Source organism: Acanthochromis polyacanthus, chromosome 23 (assembly GCF_021347895.1).
Source record: "Acanthochromis polyacanthus isolate Apoly-LR-REF ecotype Palm Island chromosome 23, KAUST_Apoly_ChrSc, whole genome shotgun sequence".
NCBI lineage: Eukaryota > Metazoa > Chordata > Actinopteri > Pomacentridae > Acanthochromis > Acanthochromis polyacanthus.
The window spans coordinates 11826594-11839439 of NC_067135.1; the positions used below are offsets into that span (position 1 = coordinate 11826594).

The following is a 12846-nucleotide window of genomic DNA, read 5'->3' on the forward strand; positions in this document are numbered from 1 at the left end:
GTAAGCTGTGCGCCTGATTATTTCTGCATTTGATGTCTAAATATTGTGCAGATACAGCACAGTGTGATGGTGGAAGATGTTAGGAGCTGCATCACTTCTAGCACACCTTTCATTTTTTGTTTCTGCCTCAGTTCCTACCTCTGAGATTAGAACATGGCAGCACAGATGCTGTAGCCGCTGTCACAAGCGCAAATAAACCTACAGTAAGGTACTTTGCAAATGTAAGCTTCAAATAAAGTGTGAAGGTCAATGTTTTTCCTACCTCAGAATGGGCCTCAATACGATACAATAAGCTTTTTTTTTTTAATCCCACAGTGGGGAATTGTGGTGGTATAGTAGTGACAGCAATAGTGCAAGAATTTAGGAAATATCAGTAGAAAAATACAAATAAATCAAACATACTGCAGTTCAGATTGTCCAAATTCCTTTGGATGTAGAAATAATATAGCATATTCTCTCACAAGTAGAAGTATTACTATAGCACTGATTTTTATCTATATTGCACAGAATTAAACATGATCAGTCCATGCTCAGTTGATGCTTTTGATAGAAAACGATGCATTTTATTCTTAATTGACCATTTGATGAACAAAAATGAACAAAACCGAAATTATTTGATTACATTCATGTTCATTAATTAAGAAACAAGCTAAGTTTCATTCAGAGTGCACCTGAAGGAATGATGAGGGAAAGAGCAGCCATCCAAAATAGAAGATGCAAAGATGAAAAAGGATCAATTTTATAAACAATTTTTAACCGATTTTTAGAGGGATATTTACCAGGATTTGTGATTTAGTCCTAAGACTGTTTGCCAAAAAGCTTCAGTAGCTGCGATGCTATTAGCTGATACAACTAAACAACCCAAAGAGGAGCACAGCCTGACTGTAGATGGTAAAACTGACATTAAATACTACTGTTAAAACCACTGGGAAAGTCCGATACAACCTGTGTGGAGGGAAAAAAAAATTCAGACCCAGCCTAAACAAATCTGCTGAGCTCATCACCAGCCACATGTGTAAAATGCCACAGCTGTAGATGAGTTGGAGATGCTGGTCTTTACTTTCTGCTTGTTCAACAGCTGTTTGATAAATTGCTAAAAATAACACATTCAAAGTTTGTTTAAACTGTTGCTGTAAAAATTTGGTTGCTTAGTTGGAAGAACTGTCTGGAAAACAGAAATTACAATTTCTTAGCTGTTAGCATGATGCTATACTTAATCCTACTGGAGTAGGTATGAGGCTGGTTTGGAGGTTTGGTTCCCCAATGGGAGCTCTCACTGATCTATTTGCCCAAAAAGAGCAGCTTTTTAGAAGATTAAAGTATGTTTTCAGTAAGTCTGCATGTAAGGTCATAATGTTGGACCTTTTATCAAGTCTGGCACTAATTTAATACAGCTGTGATGGTGTTCAGGTGACAAATCACAAGAATCTGCAGCTCTGACTTTGGTTCATTCCTCTACAAAACTGTCGTCAGACAGTTCCTCCATCAGTGGTAACAGATTTTAGGCTGCGTTTAACTGCATCTTATCGGCTAAATGTCAACATGACTGAAAGTGGGATGGTGTATTGAGGAAAAATGAATTTGACTACTCAGGGGTGTAATGATGTATTGATCTGACTTGACCTGGTGGATGATTCTTATGGTCTCCTGTTTTCTATTACTCGTCTGTGTTTATGAATAGATGGTTATTTATGTTGCATATTTATTGATCCTAGACTCTCTAAATATCTGCCCGGGTTTTAGATTTAGGAACAAGTTTTAAGAGGCAACCACAAAGAGCCGTTTTTTTTTTTTTTTTTTTTTTTTTTTTTTTTCCTTTTTAATGCAGTTTTCAAGATATGTTAATTTTAAAAAAGAATTGTCGGGCCTGATTCTGCTACTGTTGTCAGAAAATGTATAAGTTAAATTGTTTCTGGACATTCTGTCATTCTTAAGTTTGCACTAAGAAAAATATAGTGACACTGTTGGGCCATTTTCTCTTGTTTTTTTCTTGCATTTATGTACCACAACATTCCAACAAAAATGTCAACAAAAAGAATGTCTGTCACCCTTTGACAGATCAGTGTGGTTACTCCCTTAAGGTAAAAACGGAAGCACATTTTCGTTTTTGGTCTGAGCAAATTTAGCAGCTGTGGAGTCGCTTTGCAGTCTGTGTTTATAAGCAACAAACAGCCAATGACGTGCAGAGATGTTTGCAGTAGCAGACCGTTTGTGTGTGTGTCGGCTACAACTCGACTAATCTTAATTCTTACCAGGAACTCCGTTAGCTTCTTTTCTCCAGTACCTCGCCTTTTTTTCCCCTCTTATCTGCACATAATGAAGTCCCACAGCTTTGGGATGAACAAGAACTTTTGCTGAAGTTGGTGCATTTTAAAGTTTATAAGAGCATGTTTTGCTTCATGCTGTTGTGTCACAGCAAATCTGTGAGAATATTTCAAAAATGTTTACATGAGTGAAACAAATGCACAGTATTTCCATTAGCTCACACGTTACATTTAAGAAAAATAAAGAAATTATACAATGTGCAAATCATACTGGTTGAAGAAATAAGGTGCAAAATTATTGGTATTTGCAACAAAGGTGCTAAATTGCTGATATTTACCATAAAAAGTACTCCATTCATAGTCCTAAGAAATTAAAATCTGCATTTAAAAACGTTTTCAAACGGTAGCATAAGAAACTACAAGCAGGTTAAGTCACGCTGTGGTCTACAAAACAAGAGAAATTAAGTCGACTTCTGTAAGTTTCTGTTTGCATTATCTGCTGTAACTGGGTCACAGCATCCTTGTTGGCTTGAGCAAATGTACTTGTAAAGGTGATATCAGGCGGTGTTTTTTTTTTATTTTTTTTTTAGGCTGCATGTGATGAAACTGGCTCTAATTTCTCTACAGGTTTCCTATGCGCGTCCAAGCTCCGCCTCCATCAGAGATGCAAATTTGTACGTCAGCGGCTTGCCAAAAACTATGACTCAGAAAGAACTGGAGCAGCTCTTCTCTCAGTATGGACGCATCATTACCTCACGCATCCTGGTGGACCAGGTAACCGGTGAGTGCGACATGACAGCTTCCTCCCTCCTCTTTGTTCCTCCTTTTATTCCCTTGTGGCTACCGAACAAAATGACACAGCCAAGCCTGAGAAATACATTAGAGGCGGCGGTGTGAGGCTCCCAAAAACGCAATTTTCCACTAGAGGCATTCATAAATATGCATTGATAGAATATGAAAATGGATGTAAAGTTTCGATGCTTTAATTTCTTTGCCCTCCAATCTCCCTTCTGCCTTCACTTACAGTCTCCTGCTTTTTCCCTTTTTTCTCTTCCCATCCCAAGGGTGCACATGCCTATTTTATGGCAAGAAATGAATTGCATTTACAGCTGTTATATTCTTTCTCAACTGTTGCGTAGAGACAGAACCCTTATGAAACACTAATAAACAGAATCTTTCACCAAGACAGTTCCCAGCGGTTCTGTTCCCATGTGCTGCAGAAACATATATTTCTACTGGCGTGCATTTAGGGAACGGTTGTCTTTTTTCTTTCAAGCCACTTGTTTGTTGAGAATTCCCCTTTTTTACTTTAGTGTTAATGGGGAAAAATCTGTAATCCAACTGCAGGAAACCTAAATCAAAACCCAAAATAGGATCTGCTTTTCCTTACAAACTATTTGATGCAGACTTATCCACTGCTCAAGGGCAAAATGCAACATGAGAAATAAAGCGTAAACACTGAAAAAAACTCCAGATCAAATATTGCACGTCGGAATCCATATAAAATGCAAAACCAACAGGGATTGTGAGAAATTCAGAGAGAAAAAAAATATAAAAACAGAAAAAGCGCAGCAAAGGAGTTGAGCTACATGGGAGACTGCAGTGATGGACCACTTTTCTGACTTGGCAAAGACACTGAAGCTCAAAGCTCATTGGCAGGCAGCAGGAAGAAACAGGACCAAGAGAGAAATGACATGCATGGATGTCCCAAGAGGGCAGTAAGAGGTAAATAAGCTGAAGGACTAATGTTTAACTATGAATAATCTGAAAATATTTGATGGCTGCAGTAGATTAAAAGTGAGGTACTATCCATAATAGCTAGTTACACTTAAAAGTGATGCAAACTTGCTAGTGTTTGCTTATCCTCTAAATCAAAAAATAGGAGTTGATGTGAAGCTATTAATCTAGCTGTATTTAAAGTTTCATCTTGAAATTTTCACCTCTTTCTGCTCTCTTGGGACGTCACGATCTTCGCTCTTCTTTCTCCCTGCTGTCTGCCAATGTCTGGTGATGGGGAAGCTTTGTGTAAAACTTTATCACCCTTCAATGTGTTTTTGTTTTGTTTTTTTCCCCCTCTTGCTGCTCATTTCTCTGCTCTCGATGTGGACACTACTGATGTCTGTGCTTGTTGTGTTTTGGTATTTGGTGTTTCTGAATCTGTCAGCAATGTTTGAAAGCATTTAAATGGCTGTAAAAGTCTCATTAGTAAAACCTTTTTTGTATGAAGATGTTTTTTTTTTTTTTTTTTTTTGGCATGTTTAAAATAGTTGTCAGATAATGCTTTTTGGAGACTGTTAGTCAGATTTAGTTTTTTTTTTTTTCAAAACTTTGCAATAATGCATGAATAAGTATCTTAATCGTGTTGTATCCTCACATGCGGTGTCATTTGACAGGAAAAAATGTACAAACAAATCAGTAAGTCTCAGGTTTTTGACCATCTTGTCGGTAAAGATCGGCCAATGTTTTCGCCCCAAAGCATTTACTTTGAAAAAAATTAGTGTTCAAAGCAGGCCCAGTTGCCTGAATACTGCCTCTAGGAATAATGGAATAGGACTCTGGTTCTATTTTGTGGATTAAAGTGATCTGTCTCAATTTGAAAAAAAATCAGCTTTTTAAAAAACAATCATGGCTCAGTTCAATTTTTTTTTTTTTTCTTAAAACGGATCTTATCATTTCTCTGGTAGGATTTCAGCATCTGATGGTTTATTACTGTTTTATAGAGAGAAATTAACATCTCATCTGTTTAAGATTTAAATGAATGCCTCTGTAGTAAATAAAATGGTGTCCAGGTTCGAACATCTGTCATTTAAGGGTGTGTGTAATCAAGAAAGACCGAAAAACATTTGGAACTGGTTTGCTTTAGCAGCATGTGATGGCATTACACCTGTCATTTATGACTAGGCTTCTACACTAATAAGGTTGAATAGAATATCCTTTATCAGAAAAGTGGGAATTTGAACTGAATGTTTACAAGAGAAATAGCATTGATGATTCCATTTGGAAGCTCTAATCTTTATGTGGGATTAAGTGAGATTGATCGGTTTGTCTCCTACAGTTCTGTCTGCTGTTCTTCATTATCTTAATCTTTCTGTTTCCAGTAAGGTCCAGATTATTTTCCAGTCTCTGTTTCAGGGTATTTTGACTGCCATTTAGCTTAGTTGCTAGGCTTTAGCATAGCTGTAGCCACTGTAAGAGTAGCTAATTTCCTGATTTGTTTCTTGCTCACTTTTTGCGGTCTCTACTTGCTACGTTTCTTGCCGTAGCATATTCAAATTCTTAATAATCGGTGAATAAAAATAAAGATAAGCGGTAAAATGCTAAATATCGGCCATGATAATCGGCTAGGATGATAATCGATCTATCTCTACTTGTTAGAGCAGTTTACGCTGCAGATCATCTGTGAATGTTTTAATTTTTGTCAGGAGAGGCTGAGCATAATACACGTTAATGTCCTCTCCACAGGCGTTTCCAGAGGGGTTGGTTTCATTCGTTTTGACCGGCGAGTTGAGGCCGAGGAGGCCATCAAAGGCCTGAACTGTCAGAAGCCTCCCGGCGCTACCGAGCCCATTACGGTGAAGTTTGCAAACAACCCGAGCCAGAAGACCAGCCAGGCGCTGCTGTCTCAGCTGTATCAGTCTCCCAATCGAAGGTACCCAGGACCCCTCGCACAGCAGGCACAACGCTTCAGGTAAAAGGGGCACACCAAAAAATGACGACAAAAAAAAGGGAGAATCTGAGCCTTGTTAATACTGCTAGTGAAGTGGATTCTGTTGACCTTCTGAGGTTATTTTGAAATTAGCATTTAAATTGTCTCACAGCAGTATTGTGGAAGTATTCTGTGTTGGAGCTCATCAATACTCTGGACAGAATAATTCATCCTCCATATTCACATTTTAACTTTGCTGTGTTCCTCCTGTTGCAGATGTAGGCCTACGACACAATTGGTTTTGAGCACATTTTGACAAATATGGAAACGAGATGAGTATTTTGACAATCACAATAAACTGCACATTAAACCTTAAACTTACTTTTCAGTCCACGGATTGACCTCAGTGGAAATGTAATTTATTTATTTAAACTACCGTTCCTGCAGGAGCCAAATGACTCCTTTTGGCTGAGTTGTGTTGGTTGTTGAATTCAGTCAAGAGGTTAATAAGACATAATGGTCTCGGCGCTCGCTTGACAACTGACTTTAGTCACGGTATCATAACTCTTACTCATCTGTCATCCTGTCAAAATGCATCAACCTCCTGAAAAGGTGTACTTATATTAAAATTAATGCACGTGTTGGTGTTTTTTGTTTTCTGTAAAGGTTGGACAATCTGCTGAACATGGCGTACGGAGTTAAAAGGTAAATTGTCTTCTTCTTCTTTTTTTTTTTTTTAAGGTTTCATAATTGATCTTGAGAAAAGTTAAAACCTAATTCTTTTGTTTTTTGGTATTTGAAGACTTGGCATTCTTGCATAGGTACTTAACGCTGCATAAGGTACCACTGACTTAATGAGGTTACTGACAACAAAAATGCTTTCCTGTGCAAACAAATGCATAATTCAGTGACTGAGTGAATCATGCTGTTTGTCTTAACAGCAAGTGATGATGTAAATATTTAACATTTGCAGAAGATACAGAATGGTTGACTTGTTTATGGTTCTAGCAGATAAAGGGGGCGAGAGCATCATGGTCCTTGCTAGACACTAAACACTCTTTAATTTTAAATAGAATCACATTGAATTGTTTTGTCCGAATTCGGGATGTTGATAAATAAACATAAATGTACTAATTGCTGGTTTAAAAAGAAAAAAAGCTGTGTATACAAGACAAAAGACGTGCATGTTGGAGAACTTATAGAAAATTAGCTGCAGTACCTGGTTCAGCCACAAGGTTCCTCTTAGTGCTTAATATTGTAGTGACAGCTGGCAGTCACTAGGTCTGATAGCTCGGTTTTGGGAAGCAGAGAGCGAGGAGTTTATTCAGGAGTGGACCCAATGGAGAAAATGCTCTGTGACGGTTAATAGATTTCAGCTAGCCCTCATAATTTAAAAACTTAGTCATAATTTTCTAGTACAGTGTGTGTGTACAAAAACCCTCTTTTTTTGTGTGATTTAAAAATATGGAATCATGCCTTATACTTGATTAATTTGAATTAATAACGCTTCAAAATATAAGATTTCAAATTTGCATCCCTAATCCAAAGAAAACTGAGGTGACAAATATGAAGAAACATGAAAAAGAAGCAATTTGTCAGAAGCAAAATAAACCTCTACAAAAGGATAAAAAAATTAAAGCACAGCTATAAATTGAATTATTAATCAATTTTGACAAATTCTCAATATTGTTGATGCTAAAGGGCTCCACTGTGTTTAAAGTGTTAAAATCTAGCATTTTAATGATACAGGTTAACCTGTATGTAATGTTGGGCAATAACATAATCTACATTTTGTATCTAATGGTTAAACCATTCTGGTTAAACCTCACGTTAATGAGATGAGATGAATTCATAAAGGTGGGGTTCCTGTAGCTGAGTAGCTGATGCAACTAAGCTGCTTTTGTGATGAATGCTACCGGTCTGTGGTTAAACATTGCTTAATCTGCACTATATCTAGTGGACTTTTGTTTGATAAATAACGGCAAGTATAGTTTAGAAAAAATCTAATTTTGTGTTCTAATCAGAGTTGATGCTAACATTTTATGCTGCTGTTTTACTACTTTAATGAACAGAGGAACAGTGAGGCTCCATATTTAACCCGTTTTAAGTTAGACAGGTAACGTGAATGGTGCATGCACTGTTTGCTAGTAGTACCGTTAGCTACTGTATGTAGCTGAATATTTCATACATTCATAATCAAACTCTGCATGTTGTCTGCTCAGCTGCAGATTATGTTATGACATTTTCTATCTTGAGCTATTTGATGTTTTTGCAAACTTGCTATTGTTTAAACAGTCTGTGTGTCCGACCACGCTTTACCTACACTTTCCTGCAAGTTAAATGAGAACAAGTGCAGCCAGTTGTGCTTCAAACTTAATTCTCCAGAGTACAGGAAATGACTATTGTAAAAGCTTAGTGACAGTGATGCAGTGAAGCGCTTTAATCTAGATGTAATGTCACAACATGTCTAGATTAAAGCATTGTCTACGCCGCTTGTCTACATAACAAAGGACAGAATTTTACAATCTTACTCGCTATTGCACAAAATTGCATACTTGTATTTTGAACTCCCATACTACTTACCTTGATCTATTATGGACAGCGCTGTCCTGTTTTAAACTTTATTGCGTCAGGCGACTCTCAGAATTCGCCAGGATACCAGTTTGTCTAAGTTGAGCTTTATAAGAATGTCTTCCTCGGCTACGATTGAAGTCCAGTTCCCTGAGAGCTCAAAGAGCCATCAGGAGCAACAATAGACCAGCGATTTCTCCTCTGCCTTGCTTGTCGACTGACGTCTTCGTTGCCAAATCTCTCTGTGGGTCTTTGATGCTGGGAGCACACCTGTCATAGTGGATGTTCCCTGAGAGGCCAACTGGAGCAGCTAATCTAATGTGACACCTGCTGCAATTATTCATAGGCTTTCCATGCACTTTGAATTTTGTTTCTTTAAAACTGCAAAAAAAAAACACATTTACCCAAAGACCAGGCCTTTTTCTGTGCCTCTCTGGGCACAAGCTCTGACATTAATGATATTTATTTAGAATTACATATATAAACTTAAGTGTTTTTATGCATTTCTTTTTATTTGAATTGAAAAAGCAAGATTTATGTTCAAGACCTTTTTGCTTTTACAATATTTCCATTTTTTACATCACTTTTTTTAAATTAAGATCATCAGAACAGGCAGCTCACTTTTTGAAATGATGTTTAAATCACTGCATTAAAAAGAACAAAAGGAAAAGTAGGTGAAGGGACCCGGTTGTATCTAGTTACAGGTGGGTTCATGTAAAATTCTCAGTTTCATCTTGATCTGATAAATTACTTTTTGCACCCTTAAAAAAAGCCTGCTTTTCCATAATGTAAACTTTGTGTACAGTGTTGATTTATACTTTGAACCATTTTTGCTGCCAGTAATACAGAGGAATTTCTTATTAGTATTCCAATTTTCAAAGATTATATCGCCCAAAATACATAATGTTGCATTTAAGAGATGTTTACACCAAATGTATCCCTTATAGATTTGTGGACCTGTTCCCAATAAGTTCTAATAACCTGACAATCACCACGGTTCCCATAATAATTTGCCAGATTTAGATTTTTGTGCTGCTGCATTTGATGAAGCTGAAAAAGGAGCTATGACACGGTTGTATTATCTGTAAATGAGACAATAGTGCATATCTATTAACTTATTGGCCTTGGAGATGCCTAAGCAAGTGATAGTTGAGCTTTTTTGACAAGAGTGCCTTTATAACTTGCTGCCCAGATGAAGAAAAGAACATTTTCTCATCTAATTTCTTAAAGAAATTTCTTACACAAGAAATCGCTGTATGAGTGCAGAAGTGGTACAACCATGGCTCAGGATGAAAGTGTGGATGATCCCTGTAGAGACTTGTCAGATTCTATAATCTTGTTGGGAAGATCTGTCTTATTAAAGTTTAAAAAAAAAAAAAAAAGGCCTGTTTTGTGCTCATTTTGTTGCTTTTTGTGTTTTTGCAGCAGGTTCTCCCCCATGGCCATTGATGGGGTGACCAGCCTGGCCGGCATCAACATCCCCGGACATGCAGGCACTGGCTGGTGTATCTTCGTCTACAATCTGGCTCCGGATGCCGACGAGAGCATCCTCTGGCAGATGTTCGGTCCGTTCGGCGCGGTCACAAACGTCAAGGTTATCCGTGACTTCAACACAAACAAGTGCAAAGGATTTGGTTTTGTCACCATGACTAATTACGACGAGGCAGCCGTGGCCATCGCCAGCTTGAATGGATACCGCCTCGGGGACAGAGTTCTGCAAGTGTCGTTCAAAACCAACAAAACACACAAAGCCTAATACCCGCCGAGATTGTTTCTAGAAAACTCACCAGAAAAATGGAAGCGCATCGACCGTAACTTTCTACATTAGTAAAAAAAAAAACAAAAAAAAACGGCTTTGTAAATCAGTGTTGCGAAGAAAAGTATTTAGCGTCCAATGTGATTTTTTCTTTTTTCCCCCTTCTTTCATTGCTACGCTTTGAATCTTCTTAATATACTTTAAAACAAGAAAAAATACTGCAGGTTTTACTGCCTGTGATGTTGAATTCTCTTGCTGTCTTTACGGATGGACCATCTAAAACGTTACTATAGGTTTTTGTCATTTCGTTGCACATCTGCTTTGAAAAAAGTCTTGTAAGGTTATGTGTAGTGATTTTCTTTGTACTTTTGTGTCCTGATTTGCCATGGGTGCGTCATGCCTTCAGTGGTTAGCAAGTACTTAATTTTGAACAATTTGCGTTTTTTTTTTTTTTTTTGATTTTGTAAGTTTATTGTAATATCAGTTGGTTATTGGTTGGCTGCATAATGTTGCTTATTGTAGAACTTAACGGAAAAAAAAAGAAAAAGACAAAAAAAATTCTTAAAGCAGTACCTTGCCAAAGAGCTAAGAACCTCTTTGATGTGGGTTTAAAAAGCATCTATTTTTATAAAAAGAAAATTTGGAGAAACTTTTTACTGGACCTGGAACAAAATATTTTGACTTGGATACTTTGAGAAATATCTTCATATGACACCTTGTGAGCTTTTGAACTTTACAAGAAAGTTTGCAGTGGTTGAAATTTCTGGAGAGATTTATGATGTTAAAAGATACCTTTTGAGATCTTTGTATTATCTTTAGATTATAGAATCAGTGGCAGTGCTGGTTTCATTTGTAAAATCATCTGTGGGTCCCCCTGCCGTCATCCCAGTTGTTTCCGATTTGATTTGGAAAACGGGCAAAAACTACAAAAAGGTTCATTTGCAAAAAGTGCATGCAAAACTTATAACATGGAGCTATCTTAAAAGGTAAACGGGGGGGATTTAAAAATCTATTCTTCCTCTTAAAATTCCCTGCAGATGGAGCTCATGGTGTTTTGTGGTTGTACCTACAATATATCATTAGACAGATTTTTGTCTTGATATCAACCAATAAGGGTTTTTACATAAATGGAAAGATTGAGGACAAGCCAATGAAGGCAGCAGCTTGAATGGAAAAAATAAAAAAAGAACAGAACGGATTCCTCCTGAGCTTTGAGCTATGTAAATAAGTCCTTTTTTATGTTGAGTATTTGGAAGACTTCTTTTGGTTCTCGTTTGGACTTCATTGGAAAGTGTGATAATTATATATATATATATATATCGTTTTCTTTTTTTCTTTTCAGAGTATGTGAGGTACCCTTTTTTTTTTTTTTTTGGGATATTTACCTTTTTTGTTTTGGTTTGCCTTTAGTTTAAACTACTTGATTTGTCGTCCTATGGACTAGCATTACAGTGCATCAAATTAGTTGGTTGTTTGGTCTGTAGATAGTCTTGCTTCGTTAAAAAAAGGTATTAAGAAACTATAGACATTTGTTTTGTTTTTTATATATAAACATTATAGATATATATTTATGTGGTAAAGAATGGATATAAACCACAGTTTTGAACTATTTGATTACTTTTTTCATACTCATATATATACATAATGCATATAACCTGTCTTTAAAATCGTAAAAAAGGTGTATATTGCTTTATTCACTTTGGGGGAAGGACAGTGAAGCAGTTCCATTAATCGATTGGTTGCGAAAGGTTTGTTAAAATAACATCTTTAACTCTAGAAACAAACGAAGGCCGGTCGAGCCTTAGATGCACTGAATCCTGCACCTGCATCCTGCTTGGTATTTCAACCAATTACTAGTCATGCCTCCCCTTAAATGAGCAGTGTGCTATGCATTATATAATTATCTTTGCAACTGCTTTTTCTCGTTTTATCTATTCCTTCTTTGTGTTTACTTGTACGAGTTAAAACTTTAAGTCTAGATGAGTTGTGATACTTGCTGCTGTGGGGTCGAGGCGACATTTTTCATGCCTGACCCGTCATCGTCGAAAACGACTTTTCTTTTTTGTAAAACCTCATGATGATTTGGTCTTGGCAAAGTTGTGCTAACGGTCCGGCATGAAGAAATGTTCTCTCCCAACCTCACTTATCTCAATTCTTAATATGAGAATGATTATTTATTTGAAGTTGTATAGTCTGACTTGGTTCACAGCATTTTTGGAATAGAATATCTTTCTGTTGAGTATTTAAAAAGGATGTACATGTTCTTTACTTTGTGTTTGGATACTTTGGATTTTTTCCATGTTCAGTACATCAATAAATAAGTTGAAGGGCAATGCAGCTTTGTGAATGGATCCCATCATTCTTATTTCTATAGGAAACAAAGCAAATTTTACATGTAAAAATTCTGCACAAATAGCCTGCATTTAAAAAAAAAAACTGTAAATTGTGATTTTGTCCCCCCCACTTTGGGTTTTATGTAATACTTTAAATTAGTGGCGGTTTTTGTTTTCCTGAAGCACATTTTAGATTTCTAATTATAAAGAGTGCATTTATATCAGCAAGAAGGTGAATAAACGGATTGCCAAAATGTTTAACTACAAACCTGATTC

At 36.8% G+C, this 12846-nt stretch overlaps 1 protein-coding gene across 4 annotated transcripts in view; it reads left to right on the forward strand.

Moving 5' to 3' along the window:
• The window catches only part of elavl2 (ELAV like neuron-specific RNA binding protein 2), a 34996-nt gene extending 22422 nt beyond the window's left edge, over window positions 1–12574 (forward strand). For 3 of the 4 annotated variants that reach the window (XM_022191651.2, XM_022191650.2, XM_022191654.2), the window contains 4 exons: window positions 2892–3045; window positions 5727–5952; window positions 6577–6615; window positions 9907–12574. In XM_022191651.2, coding sequence (XP_022047343.1) covers window positions 2892–3045; window positions 5727–5952; window positions 6577–6615; window positions 9907–10237 — 750 coding nt within the window. In that variant the 3' untranslated portion in view covers window positions 10238–12574. The remainder of the gene's footprint in view (window positions 1–2891; window positions 3046–5726; window positions 5953–6576; window positions 6616–9906) is intronic. The other variant, XM_022191652.2, reaches the window with a different exon arrangement.
• The last annotated feature ends 272 nt before the right edge of the window (window positions 12575–12846 follow it).